Below are 22,500 nucleotides of genomic sequence, written 5' to 3'. Positions count from 1 at the left end.
TTTGATCTCTACAGTATGTACTAAGAGAGTTTGATTTTTACTTAGGCAGGCAAAGCAAGGATCAGCTATCTCTAAATTCTTGACAAAACAAAACTATTTTATTCAATACCTTACTAGCCCCTTTATTCCTGTTATTACTCCTTTATTGTTGCTGTTTTTCTAAGCATGTCTTGCATAAATACATACAATTCACCTTGAATTAAAGCAGAATAGCTTTAATTTTTTCTGCTTGAAGAATAAATTAAAAAAATAAATTAATTGAACTTACAAAAAAGATAGCAAATGAGATATAAAAGCCAACTGAGATTAGTTCATTTAGTTAGACCATGGTGCCAGTAATATCAAGGTTGTGGGTTTAACCCCTGTATGTGCCATTCACTTAAGAGTGAACTCGATGATCTTTGTGGGTCCGTTCCAAATCATAATATTCTGTGATTCTCTAACTCTTTTTTTGGCTGAAAGAGATATAAGTGCAGTAAAGCTCTTAATTTACAAAATAAAATAAGGCAACACCACAACTAGTCTCACCGTATATACAGATTGCACCTCACAAATAGAGTATACAAAATACACTAAACAAATATTTAGCAGTCAGTTCCAAGACATGACTTCCTTATAGCTAGAATACAAAATAAAGATTACTGTCCAAGAATTATTGTCTGGGTTAAAAAATTCTGACCACAGAACGTTTTTCCCAAAAGAATTCAATTCTTTTCAGGGTGGTGTCCAGGTAGTTTTTATTACACTTCTGTGGTTGGAGTGCAGCCTCTCTGTACAAAGAGAGAGGATAATAACAAATAGCCATTAAAAATGCACTACACATTAAGATATTAGGTCCTCTTGTGTTGTAATTTTTTAGTATCGAGGATCGCTTTTTTTCAAGGACAGTTGAAAGATTATTTTGATGAGAAATCTGTAGAAGGATTAATATCTTAAAAGACTAACCAGGATACAAAATCTTCACTTTTGTCAACTATATTTTCTACCAGATTAACAGTAAATCAAGACTAAAAATCAAGCAGTTCAGATGGCCACGCAAAAATAAATTTCATAGGCTTTTCTGCCAAAAGCTTAAGAAAACACTGCCATACAAGCACCTTTCTCAGGAAGTGTAAACACAAGGAATAACACATTGGCTCTTGAAATTAACATTTCTCTCTAGAGTTGGTTTTTCAAAATCAAAGGTTGAAAGGTAAAGTTGAGGCATGTTGGTTAGAGATGTAAAGGATCTTCCATTATAGTATCTTATGCATGTTCTAAGGAGGAAGTAACTATACAGAATATGTATGAAAACCAAAAAGCTTTTCTTTTTCTTTTCCATAAGCCAAGGAAGATTTGAGAACTCAACTTTTAAATTACTGAATAGATTCTTATCTTGAAGACTTTCAGTATAGTGTGATATATTCCAAGCTGTTTATTACAAAGAAAAAGTAAAATATTCAGATTGGTATTTTTATGTTAATATGATGTGTATATATGGATAGATATATTATTTAAATGTGTTTATTTGCAAAAATTCTGCACTACTGTTTTGTTATGCAATAGGAGCAGTAAGCTAAGAACAAATTCCCACGTGAAGTGTTGAGTACCTAAACATAAACTCTGAATAAATATTTATACATTCCATGACTTCTTATTAATATCTATGCTACTCAAATCCTAACAGCATGTCACAGCCTAGTTCTGACTTCTGATCAAAACTTTCTTATCTACTATATAATTGGAATTTTTATTTTAACAAAGTTTATTATGGTTCCTTGATGAACCAATTCTGGGCTCAGAACTAGTCAGTGTTTTTTATTAATGATAAAGAAGATAGAATAGAGAGCATGGTTATTAAATTCATATATGGCAACAAATTGGGAGGTAATGCAAGTGCATTGGTGAAGATGATGAGATTTCAAACCAATGGCAGCTTGAGAAAATCCCAGTAGAGGTTTAGAAAAAACTGTTATATGATGAAAGGCTGAAAAAAGGAAGTCTTAGGTTATAGAAAAAGCAACAGGTCAGATGCTAGGGGTTTCACGTTTCAAAAGGTAAAAAAATTAGCACAAGTGAAGCACGGGGTCAGGTTGCTTAGGGAGTCCTGGAGTCCGCATCTTTGTAGGCCTTTACCAAATCATCCTTGGGGTTAGACACACATCTGTGAGAAGTAAGTTGTCACTGCTAACTCTTTGGTATAATAATCTCTTAGCAAGTTCAATTAGGACATTATGTCCAAATGTCCTCATCAAAACACCTCTCTCCTTTGAAGAACTGTTGACAAATTACACCTCTACATGAACTACAGACTGACAATGCAGTGTCACAAAGCAAGGAGATGAATGCAGCAGCGGTAAAAATAAAACATGGCTATGGTAAATTATGTCAAAGCACTTTTAGTTAAAGATATAAACAAATTAACATCCTCATTTCCATGGATAGCCTTCTTTACAACTGACAGATCTACAATTATAAAAAGACTTTCTTGTACCCCGGTACTTTCAAAATAATACTCTCTGTGAGAGATGTTTTTAATATAAAAGAAGGATTCTAATATCTTGCAGATCTGCCTTCTCATCTCAATACATTACTTCTTCTTTGCCCACAGATCACAGAACATGAAGTTCCTCTGTCTCTGTGTCTGCCTCAAGCATTCACTCTTCCACAGGCTTTACAGCTTTACATGAAGAATTTTCTCTCACTTCCATAACTGGCAAACTACAACTGAATACTGTATCCTTAAAGAAATCATAATTTGTAACATTTAACTGAAACAACCACCAGGAGACAGGTAACAGTTGCAGGACACTTATGAAGACTGTAGGCTGTTGGAGAAGAGCTTTGATGCTTTAAAGGAAAAAGAAAGATAACAGGACAGGCAGCTGAGGGATAAATATATACTAGGAAGGCATAAAGTAGGTTCCAAATATTTAGGGACAAAGCCAAATTCTCAAAGCCTGCAATAACTCATCTGATACAAGGTGAACTTGTCTTCTGAGTTTTGCATATGCCTGATCCTACCTTGGGAAAACATGTTTAGTATAATAGCTACTAAAATCCTGCTAAAATCTAGACAACAGCAACAAAACAAGTGCTACATTCAACTTTTAAACATTAGAATGTATGCTGTTCCTGACAAGAAAACAACCAGATCCTATAACCAAGTACATGATTTCTTAATTAAATTGAGTTGAGCTGCTGTCAACAAGGAGACAATATACTTGATACAATATTCTCAATTATGAATAGCATGTTTTCTACAGTGGATTCACATCACATCAGCTTTAATGTAAGGGGATACTGAATCCAACAAAACAGCGGTGAGAACACAGGACAACAAAATATAAATAATTACAATAAACAAGGTTTAGATTTGGTTAGTAGAAATAGTGCTCATTCCAAGCTTTGAATAGAAAATGCAAATTTTCTTTCAAAAAAATGTGAAGCCAGACAATGCCTTTTATAACCATCAGCACTGAGTTACCACAGTGATCCTTCCCTTCTTCAAAAAAAGAGCTTTAACAATTTAAGTTTCCCTGTATATCTTTCATGCAATTCTATAGAAGGAAAAAAAATTAGTTAATTTCTTATTTGTGTATGTGAAAACGAAAAAAGTGCCAGTAGTCCAGTGTTTAATTTTGAAAGCTGCCAGGAAAGTTCCAGGATTTAATCCCTCCAGGATTCCCAAAGGAACAAATTCCACAGTTCAGATCCGGGTCCTCTAAACATTGTTGCCCATATTCACCCAAAATCTTTAATGTTCTGTTAAAATCATTTAAGAAAAAGTGGTGGGGGCATCAAAACAGAGAAATTGAGTCTCTCGGGCAGTTAAGTCAATGTAATGACTGATACTGAAAAGACTTTGCTCTTGGCTTTGTAGACATTGAGAGAGAAGCTGCCTAGGTTAACGTGCTTACTATGAGCCATGTAGCCAAATGTATGGTTTACAACAAATCATGTAATTCTTTTAAGCTCTTTCAGAGCATTTTTATTCCTCTCAGGGGTTGCAATAACCAGTCTGTAATTATGAAAGAATAATTTTTTTCTGGGTTGCAGCTGAAAGCATTTTGTATTGCTGTGGTGACTTAGGCATCTAGTAACACCAGGGAGTTTTTTGCTTTGGTAGTCAATGGCACAAAGGGCAATAAATTAGCTCATTGTCTTGAAGTCCCTCCCAAGCTTATTTTCTATGAGACTTCAATTCTGATACTATTGGCTCACTAGTTTTCCTAGTGACTTCCTGCAGAAGTGTATAAAGATGATGAATTTTCTAAAACTTGGATGAAGAAAGTTTTCCCAGGGGAATATTTGGGACTGAATAATTTCTAAACCATATGTGGTATGGTAGCCTATATTGATTTTCTTTTAAGATTATGTTTGCATGTTAAAGTAATAAAGATTTTTAAAAAGTAAAAAACCCTCCAAACAATTAGGTAGCTCTCAAGAAACTTTAACTATTTCCCAAACCAAATTATGTTCAGTTTAACCCATTCTTCGTCGCAATTCTGTAGACAGCCTTAAGCCCGCAAACATTAGATCCTCACAACCAGTTGGTTAGTCTGCAGATATTCCTCTAACTGTACTATTTATCCACTATCTTTACTTCATTACAGTGACTGTACTTCAGTATATGAAAAGAACAAATCAGAACATGCTATATTTGTGTAACACATTTTCAGTGGAGCTTTTAACATCAAACAACTGCATTTTTTAGTTACATTTTTGCTTATTACTCACACTGCCTTCAATTCTTTTATGCTATAGGCAGTCTGCACTGTAAGTGCAACTTTGATTCAGCTACACAAAGTGTTCCATCCATATGCTGGGAGAAGATCCACAGCTACAGAATTCTTCAAACTGTGGAAGAATATTTGTGTCCAAGTCAACAAGGTGAGCTACTAAGCTCAAAGAATACTGTGGCAAATCTAATTATTTCTGTACGTTTTCATATTTTTGTATTTAAAGAACAATTTAAATATTTATTTTTATCTGAAGCATCTTGGCTTTCTAAAGAATTCCCTGTGTTAATATTAAGTATATTCCAAGTTTAACTTGTTGAAATATATTATGTACAACTTCTATTGCTGTCTGACTTTTTTTCCCTCATAGACCTGAATGAGTATTTCCTCAAGAAGCGCTGTATCACATCTTACCAGTATAGCTATAGATCTGTAGAATGTCCTACAGCAGTTTAAAAAGAAAAGCTCTCTTTTCCATTCCACAATTACAGATGAAGAATTTTTATATTTATGCATTGGTAGGCAAATGGAGACAAATCCTCAAATCCTACAGCATTTTCATGTTATCTAATTCTATTACTTTGTCTTTCTACAATTTCATGCTATTATAAAAAAGTTTATTATTTTTCTTAAGTAGAAGTGAACTGTTTATTGATATGAATATGTACAACCACTTAGGGAGATACTAATCCAAATACTGAGAAAGGGAAGAAAGAATATTAGATGAGTAATTAAATACAAATTCAGTAATACCACAACTGTCCCAGAATCCATTACTATTTCTCCTTGAAGATCAGGAAACACCTCCTCCATGTGTATCACATATACTGAAATGCCAAAGAAGTAGCATTAGTTTTAGATAAAATAATGCCTATATGCACATCTCCAGCTTCAAACAAGAAGGGGAGAAAGGTCCTGTTGTCACGTATCCTTGTGAGGCAGCTGAGGATGTGCTACCTCATTTCCCTGAGAGAGCAAAGCTACAACATCCTGGTGGAATAAAACTGGACACAAAATTCCTATAGAAACAGTGTTCCTCAGTGGGCTTTGTTTATGGTAATACTTTGTCAATCTGGCACTCTCAAATTACACCTTTCTACCCTGAGCCCTCCAAGAGCCATTTTGAGAAAAAAAAAAAAGGAAAAAGGAAATAACAACATTTTCTTCTCTCAAACGGAACACTGAAGCACAAAAAATACATTTGAAATATACTGATTTTCATATCTATCATCGTATCTATCACCAAGGATTTCAAGTCTACCATGGTGGAGCTGGGAGCTGCACTGACTTGGCAATGGAAAGCTGAGGCAACAGGCCTAGCTGGCAGGCACCACTGAAGATGCTGACAGGAGATAAAAGTGCATAGGAATAATTAATTAGGCCACTAAAGTTTGTCTTCTTTAGTTCATCGCTAGAGGAGATGGCATAAGATGGAATTAATGATCAATGGTCACAAAATGCCTCTGGTGCAGCAAGTAAGGTGTAGGAACAAGTACAAATGAGTTTGTGTAAGTCTATTATTGCTTTTACAACCTCTAAACTAGACTTACTTTCCTATTTATAGTATCTGTTGATAAAATGTTATCAGTTAGTGTAGAAGAAGCTAGTGTTCTTTTTGCCTTCTCTTCAATTACTCTAGGATAAAAGGGAGGCGAGTCCCTCAGGGTGGGGTGAAGAAAAATAATGATAATCACAACCCCCATCATTACCAACTGCACAAAACTGGTCTTGCAAACACAACTTTTCTTTTGTGATACATTTAAAAGATTTAAACTCAGCTATTGCTGTTTTTAAGATCCAACCCTTCTGTGAGCACCTGATATGACTTCACTGGTATGTGTAAAACAAAGTCCAGAGCACCTTTCTCCTTAAGCTTGGTTGTTAAAATGCTAGGTTGCTTCTTCTCATTCTCTCATGGTTCTGTTTTTAAGAAAATATATGCTAGGATCACTGGATAATTCAGGTCAGAGGGGCCTCAGAAGATCTCTAGATGAAGCAGCTTCCTAAAAAAGGCACAGCTAGAAGGTCAGACCAGGTTGTTCAGGATTTTATCCAGTCAGGTTAAGAAAACCTCCAGGGACATAGACTATACAACTTCCTTGGCAAGAGCCCACTCATTGCCTAGCTGTCCTCGTGAGGAAAGAATACTCTTTATATCCAACCTGAAACCCTCATTTTAACTTATGCCCAGTGTCTCACTGTACCACTTAGTGAAGAGTCTGGTTCCATCTTCTTGCTAATCTCCCTATAGGTACTGGGGTCAGGTCCCCTCAAAGCTGCCTCTTCTCCAAGCTGATCAAGTTCAGCTCTCTCAGCCTCTCCTCAGATGACAATTGCTTCTGCTTTTGACCATTTGGGTAGACTTTTGCTGAACTAACTCCAGTTTACTGCTGTAATTTTTAAATCTGAGGTGCTAAAAACTGGAAACAGAAGGGGATCTTCCTTCCTCAGTGCAGGGTATGGCATTTCATAAAGTTCCTCTTGGCCCAGTTCTTCAGACCATACAGGTCCTCTGAAGTGCTATCTTACCCTTATGCATATTGACTGTTCCCCTAATTTGATATCATCTGCAAACCTAATGAGAAAGAAGTCCATCCTGCAAAACATCAGTTGTTAACCAGAATAGGTCCCACCATATTCTCATGTCCCAGGAGAAATCAGAGAATACCCGGGTATTGCAAATGGAAGACCAGAGTAAAAGTCAACAACAATCAATAACTGGATGTGAAGATCTAGCACAAATATGTCAGAGGAAAGCTACTCTGTATATGTGTATAAGTGCCTATGTATCACTAATATCAGAGGGGAGGGGGACAGCAGGAAGATACTCATTGGTACATGAAAATCTGAACCAAGTGAACACATGGCGCTATTTTGAAGGGAAGAATACACCACAAGCTACATAGGATGTCTGGAAAGGAGGTACAAAGTATTAAGAAGGCAGTTAAATGCAAAAAAAATAAAAAATTAAGACATTACACTTATATTAGCAGGAAAAAGAAAACCCAAACCTTTTAAAAAAACTCTTACAAACTTATTTGTTAGCAGGTCATATCCAATTAGTCCTGACACAACTGAGAAAATATTTCTTGCTTGTATTTGCATGGATAAAACTGTTCCAGATTTCAACATCAGTGATTTTGCTAATGTAGCTAATATTGTAGTCTACTAAGATTGTACAAATTTTCAAAGATCAATAAAAAAATTTTAGATCTAATTTAAGTCTATGGCAAAATTCCCCTTGACTTCATTAGGGCCATGATTGCAATTGTGAAGTTTATTCACAGCAGAAGATGTAAGTAAAATATGTAAGGCATCTGACAGAAAGCTTGGGGAAAAGGAGGAATAACCAAAGGTGAAATATATAGTGAATCACATATTTTTCTACTAGATGAATGAGGTGGAATAGCAAGTAAGACCGGTAATTTTACTTGCTCTAAACAAGGAGAGCTGATAATGTATTTTAATTTGCAAATTCCTGTGACAAACTTCAAAAAATCCAACTCATACTAAAAGTAGACATAAAGATTTGCCAGTATTAAAACTAGTTAGATGAAGGAAGAACACAAGATTATTTCACAAGATAGAGGTAGGCTAACAGCAAGAATTGCACAAGATTGTACATTGGATTTCTATTTTGAACATAATTATGAATAAACCTGAAGATATAAATAGAAATAACAACACAATATATTTAGATTAGTTATATGTAAAGTTAACTGTGAAAAAAACCCAAAGTTGACAATCCATGGCAAATCAATTTACTGTTGACAAATAAAAGAAGACAATAAACTACCCATATTCATCCATCTATTGTAACCATTTGGGAAATATATTATTATGAATCCTTCAGCGGTGCCTCTGCTTAAGAAGTCAAGACCCAGTATGTTAGACTAACTAGGAGAGAACAATGACAGTTACAATAATATAGAGCATGTTTATATATTTATAAGTAGGTCCTTGCCTCAACTAGTATGTTCAATGTACTTGGCTACCTTTTACCTAGTACTCATTCATCTCAAAAATATAGGAGTATCCAGGAAAGAACAACAGAAGTGACCTATGGCATGGTAAACATATTTGTAGGAGGAAACATAACAAATGGTAGGAGTACTTTGAATTGATTTAATTTATCTGCCTCTGAACTCAACACAAGAGGAGTAGAGGCCTGGAGATGTGAGTAAAAGTGATACAATAGAAATATGGAAGCAAGAAAAATATAGGAAAAAAGCAAATGTTCACCTTCACCTTACATATAATTAATATGGCATATCTATGATCATTTTATCATTACAGTTATCACACTACAATTTATTGTAAAATAAGGAGGCATAGTGCTACTGCAAAAGAAGTTTTTAAAATCCTCTGTAAGTTATACAGTTAATGAATTGTGTTTTTTAAAAACACTATATATTTAAATACTACTAAAAACATTAAGTATTCAATAATTCCAAGATGCTATCTACCATTACTCTACAGTAAAAATGTTTAACACATACTGACCTTCATATTGCAGAAGCCAGCCAGCCATTAATTCATGGACACTAGTAGCAAACCTTTACTTTTTCATTTCTATAGCATAGGCACTTCCCAACTCAGGGATGACTTCGTGCTGCTTATCTACAAAATATACCAATACATTTGATCCTGAAGTGGCTGGAGATGGTGTTTGGTGCCTCCTGCCATATCAGATTGACAGATTTTGTTTTTTGACAATCTGATGATTTCATTTCGCTTTGACCAAAACCCAAAAATTCTTCATTAAAAATGGGCAATGAAAACATACAGATTTTGTTATATATTATGAAACTGATAATTAAATTGACCAGATCTTGGTGTTTTGTCTGTTGTTTGTCGTTCTTTTTTAATTATTATTCTTTTTTAATTTGGCAAGAAAAAGTCAAGACTATAAATAGGGATATCCTATTTACACTTATATATAATCAGCAACAAATGTTAAAACCACATACTAAAGAGATGCAATTTTGAACATAGATAAAGAAATTATCTTTCTAAAAAACTGGCATATTAAAAATACACTTTCTTTAAATATCAAATGAGGCTTAAAACTCACCTACAATTAGCCCTTCTTATGGGATCAAAATTTTTAAGAACCAAGTTCTGATTAAGAAGATGACATTAACATACATTCTCTGATTCTGGCAACTCTTACTAGAATTCCCATCCTTGACATTGTCTTGCTCCCTTTGGTGTCTAAATAAACGTATTTTCTCTGCGACAGAACCACAAAAAAGTAGAAACTTGACTAGAAATTAGCTTAGGGCACAAGCCTCTAAAGTCTTTCAAACCGTCAACTGCATCTAGTTCAAACGTCAAAAGTTAACATGCTAAACAAAGAAAAGGATTAGGGAGAAAGAGCACAGCAGTTTTTAAGGTAAAAATTCAAAGGAAAAAGACAAAGTGCTACAGATTTGAGTGTGAATATTTTTGGGGTTGTTGAAGAACCACAGAAAAAGACAAGCCCACAAACAACCAAGTTCAAGACAAGAGGCCGTGGATCCAGTGTGCTATGTAGTATCTAATGGTTGGGAAGTTTTAAAAACTGTACTAGTTACACAAAAACTTATCAGCAACACCTAAGTATCTCAATGCTATTTGTGGGTTAGAGCAGACAAATATTCTCTGTGTAAAATCTGGAAAGCTATGCAATGATCCAGGAAAAGCTGAGGGAGAATTTGGACTGTGCTATGTGTGGCCTTTGTATATTTTAATATAAATACATGGTACATAAAATTGTTTTTCTATTTCTGTTGAAAACTTTTACATCAATAAAACTCTTGGGAAACATAGCTGATCAGATAGATAATACGGGACAAAAAATATTTTTTGAAAAAATATTTTTTGACTAACAATTCCAGCATGTTTTTGTGAGATTTTACAAGTTAATAATCAACATTTCTGCACAGTGACACCTAAATATTTTGCTATAATGCAGCAACAAGAATTAAATAGCATTACACTTACACCTAGGCATGGAACATCTTCTGGAACAGTTCACTGAAAATGTTGATTGATATGCTTGATGGTAGGTTTCAAAATTTTCAGCAGGATGCTACCGAAGTATTTCCTTTCCATCTGCTAAATTTCTTCGCACTTTCATCTTTTTTATTTTTTAATGTTTAAAAGCTAGGACTTGAAGTGATCATAGAATCACAGAATATGCTGAGTTGGAAGGAACCTATCAGAATCATTGAGTCCAACCCTTAGCCCTGCACAGAACCATCCCCAAGAGTCACACCATGTGCCTGAGAATATTGTCCAAATGCTTCTTGAACTCTGTCAGGCTTGATGCTGTGGCCATTTCCCTGGGGAGCCTGTTCTAGTATCCAACCACCTTCTGTGTGAAGATCCTTCTTCTAATATCCAACCTAAACCTCCCCTGACTCAGCTTTATGCTGTTTCCTTGAGTCCTGTCATTGGTCATGAGAGTGAAGAGATCAGTACCTGCCCCTCGTGAGGATGTTGAAGACCATGATGGGGTCTCCCCTGTCTCCTCTTCTCAGTTGCTCCTCCTGCTTCCCTAAAAGACCCTTCACAATTCTTGTGGTGCTCCTTCAGATGTTCTCTAATAGCTCAATGTGGTTTTATATTGTGGTGCCCAAAACTGCACACAATATTCAAGGTGAGGTCGCCCCAGTGCAGAGTAGGATGGGACAATCACCTCTCTCGACCAGCTGGTGATGCTTTGCCTGATGCCTCCCAGGACACGGCTGGCCCTCCTGGCTGCTGCTGACACTGCACTGGTACTGCTGACTCATATGCAACTTGCCATCAACCAGGACCCGCAGGTCCCTTTCCATAGCGCTGCTCTCCAGCTTTTTCATTCCCCAGTCTATACACACAACCAGGGTTGCCCTGTCTCAGGTGCTGAATCCAACACTTGCCCTTGTTCAGCTTCATATGGTTGGTGATTGCCCATTTCTCTAATTTGTTAAGGTCTCTCGTCAAGTTCTCTCTGCCCTTGGGGGAGTTGACAGCTCCTCCCAGTTTAGTATCATTGGCAAACTTACGTGGTATTCCTTCTAGTCCTGCATCCAGGCTGTCAATGAAGATGTCAAAAAGAACTGGACCGAGGATGAAGCCCTGCAGAATCCCACTAGTGACAGGTCACCAGTCTGACGTTACCCCATTCATTATTATCCTTTACACCTGACCTGTGAGCCAATTGCTCATCCATCATGTAGCACAGTTATTCAGCTGTGTGCTGGACATTTTGCTCAGAATGATACTGTGAGAGACAGTATCAAAAGAACAACAGGAGAAAAAAGCTCAAAGCATTTTTTTGACTATGATGTCTGATAATGCCAAATTTGCAAGGAATGAAGAAAACGAGGGGAAACACGAAGAAAAATTAAAATCAAGTTGGGGGGAAGTCCCTAATTATCTAGACTACTACTATGACAGTATTCATGGCTGGGCTTCACGAACCAAGATTTGGGAAGGGCTCTACCCATGTTTGTTGCAAGCGCATTGGTGGCTAAAAAGGCCAATACGAGATAGACAAGTTCGGTTGCAGTATAATACTGCATCAAATAAACACACCCCCTGATCCATCTCAATCAGAAGCTTATAGAAAAGTCTTTGAAGAGCATTAGGAAGTAGCCACGATCATACAAAGATTCTGCAACGTCATGAAACCTTTATTAATGGTACAGTGGAACAAATGAACTTGGTAAAGTCTAGGTAAAGAAGAAAAACTACTGGATGAGTTCAGCCTATTTAATACATTTTTAATATTGTTTCTTAGTTGGAGAAAACCACCAGAATACTTGCAGTTATAACTCTAACAGGGTCTGTACTACAGGCATTCGCAGCACTGTTCTAAATCAAAGGCTGCTGATGGATGCAACTACACTTTGCCACAAGATCGCGAATGTTGTTTCTGTATGTGGACTTCACCAAGTATAATCACGTCTTCAGTCATCTGGAGATTTGGTAACTTCAGTGTGACCTACAAATGGGGTTTCACACTGAGGTGAAATCTTTCTCTAAGGTCCTTAAAAAAAAAAGTGCATTGGAATTTTTAGTCTTTTAAAATGTGTAAAGTGCCTATTTTTCTACAAATTCTAAAGACTAAACACTTGACAAAAACTAATTTCTCAGCATGATGTCCTATATTTTTCAATAAATGTTTGCTTGGATATATGGGTCATAATTTAAGCTACTGGGATAAGCATTAGCAACTGGATATAATTGTATGCTTTTATTTGACTTTTTATCTTATAAATAAATGTAAAGACACATTTTGGACATGTGTATTTAGAAAAAGATATCTAGAAAGTTCACTTTCAAAATTTTTGGCTTATAACATTACAGTTACTAAAAAAACAAATGCAATCATCAAGAGTGGATAAAATTTGTAACTGTCTGTGCAGTTTTAGAAATACATTGTTAATTGCACTGTCATCTCAGTTTTGCATTGCACAAAGACAGGAATCTCTTATGAACTAATTTTAAGAGTTACACAACCACATTGCAGGGAGATTTAGTTGTGCAACTTCAAACACATTTTTAACATCTGCAACGATATTTAAGATGCTGCCTTTTCTTATACTAAAAAATGTGAAAAGCCTAAGTATATTGTCCATACACTGAGAATTCATGACAGCAGTACCACAAAGTTTTCAGCAAGACAGCTTCCTAAAAGGTTCTGTGAAACCCCACAGGAGTCTAACAACTTTTACACGTTGTGCTATGGGGATCTGACTCTTTTCATCTGAAAGTGCTGTATCTCTGGAGTGATCTTTTTAAGAGCATTGGGAATGTATTCTAGAAGTGCAACAGTTAGGGCTGGAATAATGTAAGAAAGAAATGGCAACTTCTGATCAAAACTAAGAAATGTAACATTTAAGAAGCAAAAGAGGAAATGATAAAGGACTGGACCACCAGTGTTGGAAGAAAACTGATGAAGAGAAGCAAAATGTAGAAGACAAATAGACTGAAAAGGAGAGTAATATAAAATAACATTAAAAAATAGGATAATATAAATATTTAGGAAAACATTCAAGTGAAAAGTTGTGTCAATGAGAATGGTGAAAAATATTATTAATCAAAACATCATTGCTTATTTTTCCATTAGTGTCCACATGTGAGTGGCTCTGTACAAAAGTCAAAATTTTTTCACTGTGTCTTATCACAATAGAACTTTTCTCAATGGGAATATGCTCAGACAAAAGATATAACCTTTAAGATCCCATTTCCTAGCTGTTCCTCTTTCCACATAAAAATAAAAGTCAATTGTTGTCATGAAGTCTCTTTGCCCATTATCTTCCTTATGTTAGATTTATGAATAAAAATGTGTGAAATTAAATTATACAGGCATTAAAATATCATGTGATTAGGTGAAACAGTTTTGATGAACAAGGATACCTAAAATACTGCAATTGCTACCACATTCATCCACTCAATTACATGCTTCTCACCTATTTAATAATGCTTGTTACATCCCTGTTAATTGATGTGTTTTACAAGTTTATTTTCTTATAGACTGTGTCAAGTCTTATACAATGAGCAAGAGACTTGGATCATAGCAGTCCCCTAGAACAAGCCTCCAAGGTAAATGCAAAGAGATCATGAAATGGGACAATGAAACGATAACAAAAAAAAAAAAAGGAACGAAGGAAAGACAGGGGATTGGAACATTATGAAGTTAAAGAAACAAGGGAATGAAAGGGATTAAAACTGGAATGATAGGTAACCTACCGTAAGTGGTGTGAAAGCTTAACAGTGGGGGACTGGAATAATCAGATATGGGAACGACCTGACAATGGAATGCTTTCAAACTGAAGCACCTCAAAAGTAAATGATCTTAGAGCAGAATAATCATATTTGCCTCTGGGAATAAAATTTAAAGATAAAAAAGTTTGAAAAAAAAATAAGTTTGATGATTATGCAGATAGAACTGCAGAGAGAAAGGATACAGTCAGGGCAAGAGTGAGAAAAGTTAAAGGATTAGGTTGAGAACGACAGCAGAATACAAAGGAAAAGGTGACTGAAACCACAGATGGTTGGAAGTCACTTTTTCCACACAAAATTGAAGACGAAGGACTACACTGGATATAACTTATTTTTTTTTCAGATTGACTCTTACTCTTATTCATTTGGACAAAAGTTATTCTTTCCCATAACAGCCTAACATAAAATTTTCTAGAAACAGCTTTAAAGATCATGGGATACATGTTCGCATCTTGACATTTGGCTTCAAACAATTCCTGTCTTACAGAGTCCAGAACTAAAATAGCTGAACACAAAGAGTCACAGAGGAGATGAGGATATATTAATTCACCTTTTAAGAAGTCATTCAAAAAATTATTTCTTCTTTTCACAGTACTTTTTTAAAAATACAAACAATTCAAATTCTATAAATCCAAATGACATCTATTAACTCCAGGATTTGCTGTTAGGAACTAGATTATTTAGGTAAATCAACTGAGAATATGAGATTAGTTGCTCTGTCCTCAGTGCATTCTCACAGAGTGAGAATTCTCTACATTCTCACAGAATGAGCAGAGAAAAAACCATGATGACAACCCCCTTCCACAAAACCTCAGCAGAGGGATATCTGCTTTTCCTATCTCTTTTGCTAAATCCTCCCACTCCTTATTAAATAAGCTGCAGTGAGTTTTAGCGGTATGGTATAATCACCCCATTGTTTCTTGTGGCAAGACTACATTTTCTCAGTCTACAATTTTTCTTGTTTTCTCATGACCAATTTTTCTGTTTCCTCAACTGCTACAGAGACCTTTTCAGATTAAAATGCTACCTTTTCCCCCCAAGTTTATACAATGAAGTAAAATGGCATTTTGCATTTGCCATGACCACATGGAAAAATGATGTAATAAGTGTTCTGGTGATAGAACACCCTGGTCTGTGCCATTTGCAATAATCACTTGAGTGTGATCGGTCTAGTACAAATGCAGAGACAAACACCAGAAAAACAACTGAACTTGATTTCCATCCCTTATATGCCATCTCCAAGAGTGAGAATTCTTGAACATTTAATAGAGACAGGAAAAGTAACAACAGAAAGTTTATTTCATTATGATCCTGTTGTTAATTTAAGAATCTGAATTTATTGGTTCTGAAAGAACTGACTTTCAAATCCCTCCAAAACTCTTCAGCACTATGCTATGATGTTTCTTATGTTGTTAAAAAGAGGTTGTTAAAAATGCTATTAAAAAAAAGTTGCATTATCATTAATGCACAAACTTATTGTTCTTAAGCATCACGTCTTATACAATGCTGTTGTTTCCTCAGGAACAATAATAGTTTTTCCAAAGTTTTCCATAGCCATGCAGCTTTAATTGCATTCTTTGGATGCTTGTGGTTTCTTTTTTCTTACTTTGGAAGTCTGCATTTATACAAAGGTGTGTACTGTGGAACTTGCATAACAATTGTACATGGAATGTAGTTGGAAGACTAGCAGCAACTCATTTCACATCAACAATGAATTTTTATGTATAAAGTATCTTCAGTTGTATTTGTCACTTTGAAACCTGTTGCTTATCAGCTATAACTCATAGTAATTTTGGAGAAGTAGTCCACACTGAAAAAATTAAGGAAGAAACAGTCTTAAGCATTGACTTAAATTAAAATACAATTATTTAACACTGATTGTTGACAACTCATCTTAGAAGAAAATAAAATTTTGAATAGAATATATATGCCCACAATAAGTAACATATTTTCTCAGTGAAGATTTATGTCAAGGATGCACTCAGTGCCTACATACCAGGAATTGGACTTGAAGATTAGTCAAAGACAGAACTTGAATTTAATACTGCTGAAACACAGAAAGTAAACCTAGGATTTAAGATCCCACTAGTGATATGCTGCATACTGGATCATGGAATTACCATTTTTCATTAGACAGAGAAAGGAAACTGGAAGGCACACAGCATAAAATTTCAGATGCTTTATGTAATTATTAATACAAGAGTTACCCCAACTACCAGGCCATGGTTATCCTGATCACCTACAACTTACTGCAGTATTTTTAAGTGTTCAAAAAGCATAAGAAATGGAGCGGATTATATTTCATTACCCGAGGCCAAAATTTTAAAGCTTTTAAAGTGCCCTAAATACTCTGGTTGGAACTCGCTGCACTTAACAACCCCTAAATGTGATACAGTTACTTGAAGTTATAGACCTACGGTTTTTCTTTAGTCAGTGAACAGAAACTATTGTCTAAGCAAGTTGATTTGCCCACCTATGTTAAGACACCTGGTCGCAGATGGGTAAGTTGATGATTTAACTGCTCTTACTATCCTCTTTCAAAAATCAGATGTGAAGTACTAGGTTCAAAGACTGGAATAATTTCCCCACTCTCTGACACTCAGTAGCTAAGGTACCACAGCAACAGAAATCAATGTTTCTGATAATGTTCCCATTCTCAAGCATGGAAATACTGACTTCTGCACACACACACAATATTCGTTTATAAAAAGATGCATTTATGCTAAAAACATCAGTATGAACATCTCAAAATAGGAAAATTTTGCTATCATACATTTATCTGATAAAACAATATTCAGTACAATTTTAACAACCTAATGCTTAACTGACGTGCTCGGTTTTGTCACTGTCACTGGGACTCTTCTCACATTTCCTGCCGATGCTCTAATACTAAACAAATATCTTGCCATGAAAGCTTGTCTAGAATCCAAATTCTGCACCTTCCCAGATGAATGCTGTGATCTCTAAATTGTGCATAACCTCTTGCTTCTTTCTCTAATACCATGCTCCGTTGTTCCTGGCTGTGTGCCAGCTACAAGATGGCAGGCAACGTAATTGCTCAGCATATACCTGGTGTCATGGCTAGTACAGCCTCCTGGGAATCAGGAGATGGAGGTTTAATCTACTTGGAGATTAATAGAGCCCCCAAATTCATAGGTGAGTACAGCAATTATCACGCAACCAGAACACTTCTCTAGGGGAGAAACATCCAGTGTTCCTGAATGAACCTTCTCAGGAGGCTAAAAGGAAGTTGGTGCTTGTGTCAGTAAAATCCATTTTTTTATTAGTTTATTAACTGTTTTTCATTTAAAAAAAATGGTATTATGTAATCTGTGTAGGTAATGCAAAATTTGTGTCTTCATTGTTTGCCATACTCTTGCTCTCCCTATTGTCCCTATGTTTACCTCCATCTTGCTCTCCCTATATTGTCATTTTCTTAAGTAATGCTCTTTAATAAAAATGAGGAGCCTTGACCAATGTGGTCATAAAGGCAAGGAAGAGGCCTCTTTTCTTCCTTGGTCCTCTGCCTCCCACACAGACCTCTGCCTTTCTTGACTTTTCCTTGCAGATTGCATTCATTCCCTTTTTGCCTTAGCAAAGAAAAGGTAAAAATGTCACAAGTGAGTAGGTATCTGGTCTTAGCCTGTACATTTTGCCTAAGAGCTCATAGTCTCACAGAATCTCAGTGATCATGCACTGTTTGGTACAAGGCATGAATGAGCATGGGCTCTTTCTCCAGTGGTATCTCAGGGCATTTACTGTTGCTTTAATTTTAAAGAACTGAGCAACACGTCCTTACAAATTTCAGAAGAATCACCACAGTAAGTCCTGAAACTACATCTTTTGACAAATGGCATATCATAAAAATGAAAGAGGAAGGCTGAATCTTGAGTTACAGTGTAACTCTGTGTATTTGCCTTTTTTATAGGCAAGAACTGCTACAATATGCAGTATTTTAGCTGTAAACACAGCTATCAATGTAGTCATATCTACATAATCATATGCACAGATATCTCAGTTTATCCAGCAGAATGGCAGACGGTACATAAGATATGTAAACAGATCTGCCAAACACTTACAAAACAACTTTAATAGCAAGTGTCATTCTTTTCTGTAAAGTAGCTGTTTTTAACACACATGATCTAACTCTTGTTTGCTCTTTAAAGTTTTATTGTCTTGGCATTTTATACAGGAAGAGAGCATTAGCATACTCAGGAGAACTGCTAAAAGTAAAAGGCCTCAAGCTACCCACTGCATGGTTGATAGCATAAAGCATGGGATATAAAAACTTTTGTCTGATTGCTCACTTTACTTGTTTTAAAGTAGTGTTACTCTCAGGAGCATATATTCATGTTCTTTCTACTTCAAGTTTTATTACTTCTTTTGTATTATTTAATACATCTAAAGACACTTCCAAAAGACAAATTTTTCCATTTTGAAAAAGTAATGGTTTGGAACCTGATAAAATACATGAATGTTCACAGTGTATTATTTTCAAAGGCAAGTAGAACAAATGTACAATAAAACAATTAAATGCATGACAATAAACATTTCTGTGTGAGCACAGATATATTAACATACCAAACAAAAGAAGAAAAAATTGGTAAAATATTTCCCCTAAAAAAAGGTCAGATCAAAATGGATTCTTTGCACACCAGAGCATAAGTAAAAAGGGAGTCCGCTCTAAATTACTGTTACTGCTAAATATCCCATTTAAAATGTGAAAGAGAAAATGGAATGAAAAAAGGCAAATGAGATCAGCTTTTTTAAACATAAAAAAAAGGGAGAGATACCATAATTGTAGATACACATTAAAAATCATTCTACGGTAAACTTAAAACTAAGTCTACTTAGATATCACACAGCTAATTATTATATAAATAACCTAGGAAACAATACCTCCAAGATACATGTTTTACTATTTAGTAAACAAGAAACTGCCATGTTTGACACCACTGATTAAGGCCAGGCATTCCTAAAGCTTCAGACACATTTCTGAAATCCACAATACATCAATTTTTAATACTTCCACTCTCTCAGCTCCATTAAAAAGATGGTAGGGGAAAGATTTTAGAGTAATTAATGATATAGTTAGCTGCTAAATATTAATAGGAATCGTAGTCTTGCATAAAATATAACATATAAACCTTGCCAATACAGACGCACCAGTAATTAAACTTGAATATGTAATTACACTGATTTATATGACAGGCAAAAAGTTACACTTTACTGGCTTCTATGTAAACTGCGGGCAACAGTTAAAGTTTGCATTTTATGGTTTATATAAATGAGCAATATCTCTACTACAGTTCATAAATGGTTTAGAGACTCGTAGTTAAAATTACAACTAATTCGAATGTGAACATTCTCACTACACCTTACAAACCAGGCTGTGAAAATGACCACAGAGATCATTATGTTCAATGCTTGCAAGCAAGATGATGAGGTTTAAAAAAAAAAAGCAAAAAAAAAGAGCTTATACCAATGTTACTACAAAGTAAATGAAGACACATCTATTTAAATGTTTTAATATAAATGTTTAGTTTCAAATATATAGCTCCAGACATTTCACTTACCATCTTTCAAAGCGGTTTTGAGTAATATTGTGTCTTAGACTAAGGCATTTTTTCTTGAAAGGAAGCTAAGTGGACTTACATGTGAGGCTGAGGAGAGCAGCCTGGACTGCTATTTCCATTACTGTCAATGTGATCCAGTGAACCATTGAGATCTTCATGGACTGCCTGCAGTAAGCCACTGGATGCGTTATTTATCAGTCCTGGGTTACTAAGCAATGGTAAACTACTCTCTGCCAGTGCAGCCTACCAAAATGAAGAGTAAAAACAAAATGATTACTCCATATATATACAAAGCACTCATAGATGTATGAACATTTAGAAATATACACACACAGAGTAGCTCATTTTGAGTAGTTGTAGAGGTGGTCAGAAGGATTTTGTGCATTTCCAATTATTTTCACATTCTGTATATAACAGCATTTCTACTTCTGGTTTGCAATTTCTCTTACTTAGGTTTCATTATTTTCCATTATTAACTATGTTCTGATATTCATGGCATTTTCTAGTTTTATATCATTTTTTGACTCTGAATTACACTTAACCCCTTTGCCCTTCCACACAATGTATGGCTCCTTTATAATGCAGGCAGCTGCTATACTTTAAAAAATGACCAGAACTTACCTCAAAATAAAAAAGTCCTGACATTTGCCTCTTCTGCATAAAAATTATATATTATAATTAAACTTTAAAGTTTTTGCCATGAGCACCATGTTCCCAACACTATGATGTGAAATCATTTATGACAGCTTGGATAAATATTAATGCATATCCACATGCATTTGCAAAAGCTTCTATCAATCTAACATTTGCAGCAAAACTGAGTGTTCCAGATTTTGCCACAGGGTGTCCTTCTTGCTTCTTCACATCAAAAGTAGAATGAATAAGAACTAGTACTTGCAGTGCTAGGTAATACAACTTACTCGGATGATAAACCCAACTATTTAGAATGACCATCAGGTCCACATAAACATAAAAATAGGTAACTCTATACCAAAGTATAAGCAGAAATTAAATATGTCACACATATATACTGTTAGCAAAGAAAGAATAGTTTAGTATTTTTTACCTGCAAGCTTGCATTAAGAGCTGCTCCATAGCCTAAGCTGGTGGGTATGTTTTTCACTAATGTTGGGCTTCTGAAAATAAATGATTTTTCAAAGTTTAAAAAACAGGCAGACATCCTGGGTGGCTCATTGGGTTAATGGATGGGTTTGTCAGCTCAGATGACCAGAGTTTACACAGCAAAAATGAAGTTGGAGGTGAAAGGGGCTCAACCCACTAGAACACATTGATTTACTTGCATCAGAAAAGCAAAAGTCTTGTTATAATTAGGTCCACGTGGAAATTTGCTCTGACAGCAGGGCCATAGTGACTCATAAAGGTTCTGATCTCACTGAAAGAATTTAACAGAAATAGCTTTAAACTTTGTACAACACCTGCCTCTGCCACCCTTGCTGCAACATTTGTTTTAGTTTTCTGAACTAACATGCGTACACAGTTGTATACATTTCATATAACTACACAAAGGTATCAAATAAAAAAGATCTTACTTTTCCCTACCAAGAAAATATGAGGGTACAATAATGTATAAATAACTGCAAAGGAACAATACAGTAGATTAATTAGTTTCCAGCAAATCAAACACACCATATTTAAATCAGATTAAATACCATATGCTAGATCACTATATATTTTCAATAAAATTAGTGCAGAGGATGACTCCAGAGGTCAGCTAGGCCACTGTCTACAAACAGATGCATTACAGAAATAGAATACCTTCCTGCAAAGAAAAACCTCTAGCTCTTGTCTCTGCACCTTTGGTTTTATCTGAATGGTTTTATCAAAACTAATTATATACTCTCAAGGAATAAAAAGCATCCACAGAACCAGTCACACTGACATGGGATTAATTTGAAAGTAGGGCAGTAAGCATGCCAAAGGTCCTCCTGTGAAGGCTTCTCATGAATACTACCCTCATCAAGAAGATATTTTTGAGGTCAGTACTGTAGTGTATGATACCTATATTCGAAAATGACCTTGAACGACTCCCACTTCTGTCAAAGGTTTACAGTAAAAAGAAGCACATATGAAACTCTTAACACATGGGCAACATATGTACACAGGGCTATTTTTAATATATAGTAGGAGAACTTACGGTAGATGGAATTAAAATGACAAACATATGGTGAAACACGGAAAAAACCATTATCACTTTCCTTGCAGCAAACTATATTGGGAAGTCAGGCAGGCAAGGAATGTACAGAAAATAGTGTTTACCACAAAAATGAAATAAATGTTAGCTCACTGAAGAGAATGCACCAGCATAGCTATTAGCTTGCTATGTATTCTCCACATAAGTGCCCGCTTTGTCTGTCAGGTTGTAGTACACAGAGGACTCACTCAGGTTACAAAATAACAGAACAACTCAGTTGAACAAAACCAAAACC

The 22,500-nt window shown here is 35.4% G+C and overlaps 1 protein-coding gene across 5 annotated transcripts in view; it reads right to left on the bottom strand.

The window, feature by feature from the left end:
- Positions 1-22,500, bottom strand: part of FOXP2 (forkhead box P2) — a 344,924-nt gene that overhangs the window by 6,540 nt on the left and 315,884 nt on the right. For all 5 annotated transcript variants that reach the window (XM_018080571.1, XM_018080573.1, XM_008932480.2 and 2 more), the window contains 2 exons: positions 21,120-21,189; positions 20,133-20,296 (listed from right to left, as the gene is read on the bottom strand). In XM_018080571.1, the coding sequence (XP_017936060.1) occupies positions 20,133-20,296; positions 21,120-21,189 (234 nt within the window). The remainder of the gene's footprint in view (positions 1-20,132; positions 20,297-21,119; positions 21,190-22,500) is intronic.

This window comes from Manacus vitellinus, unplaced genomic scaffold (assembly GCF_001715985.3).
Source record: "Manacus vitellinus isolate BGI_N305 unplaced genomic scaffold, ASM171598v3 scaffold_5_pilon, whole genome shotgun sequence".
NCBI classification, from domain to species: Eukaryota; Metazoa; Chordata; class Aves; order Passeriformes; family Pipridae; genus Manacus; species Manacus vitellinus.
The sequence above is the reverse complement of the archived record's forward strand: the minus strand, read 5'-3'. Positions and strand labels throughout refer to the sequence as shown.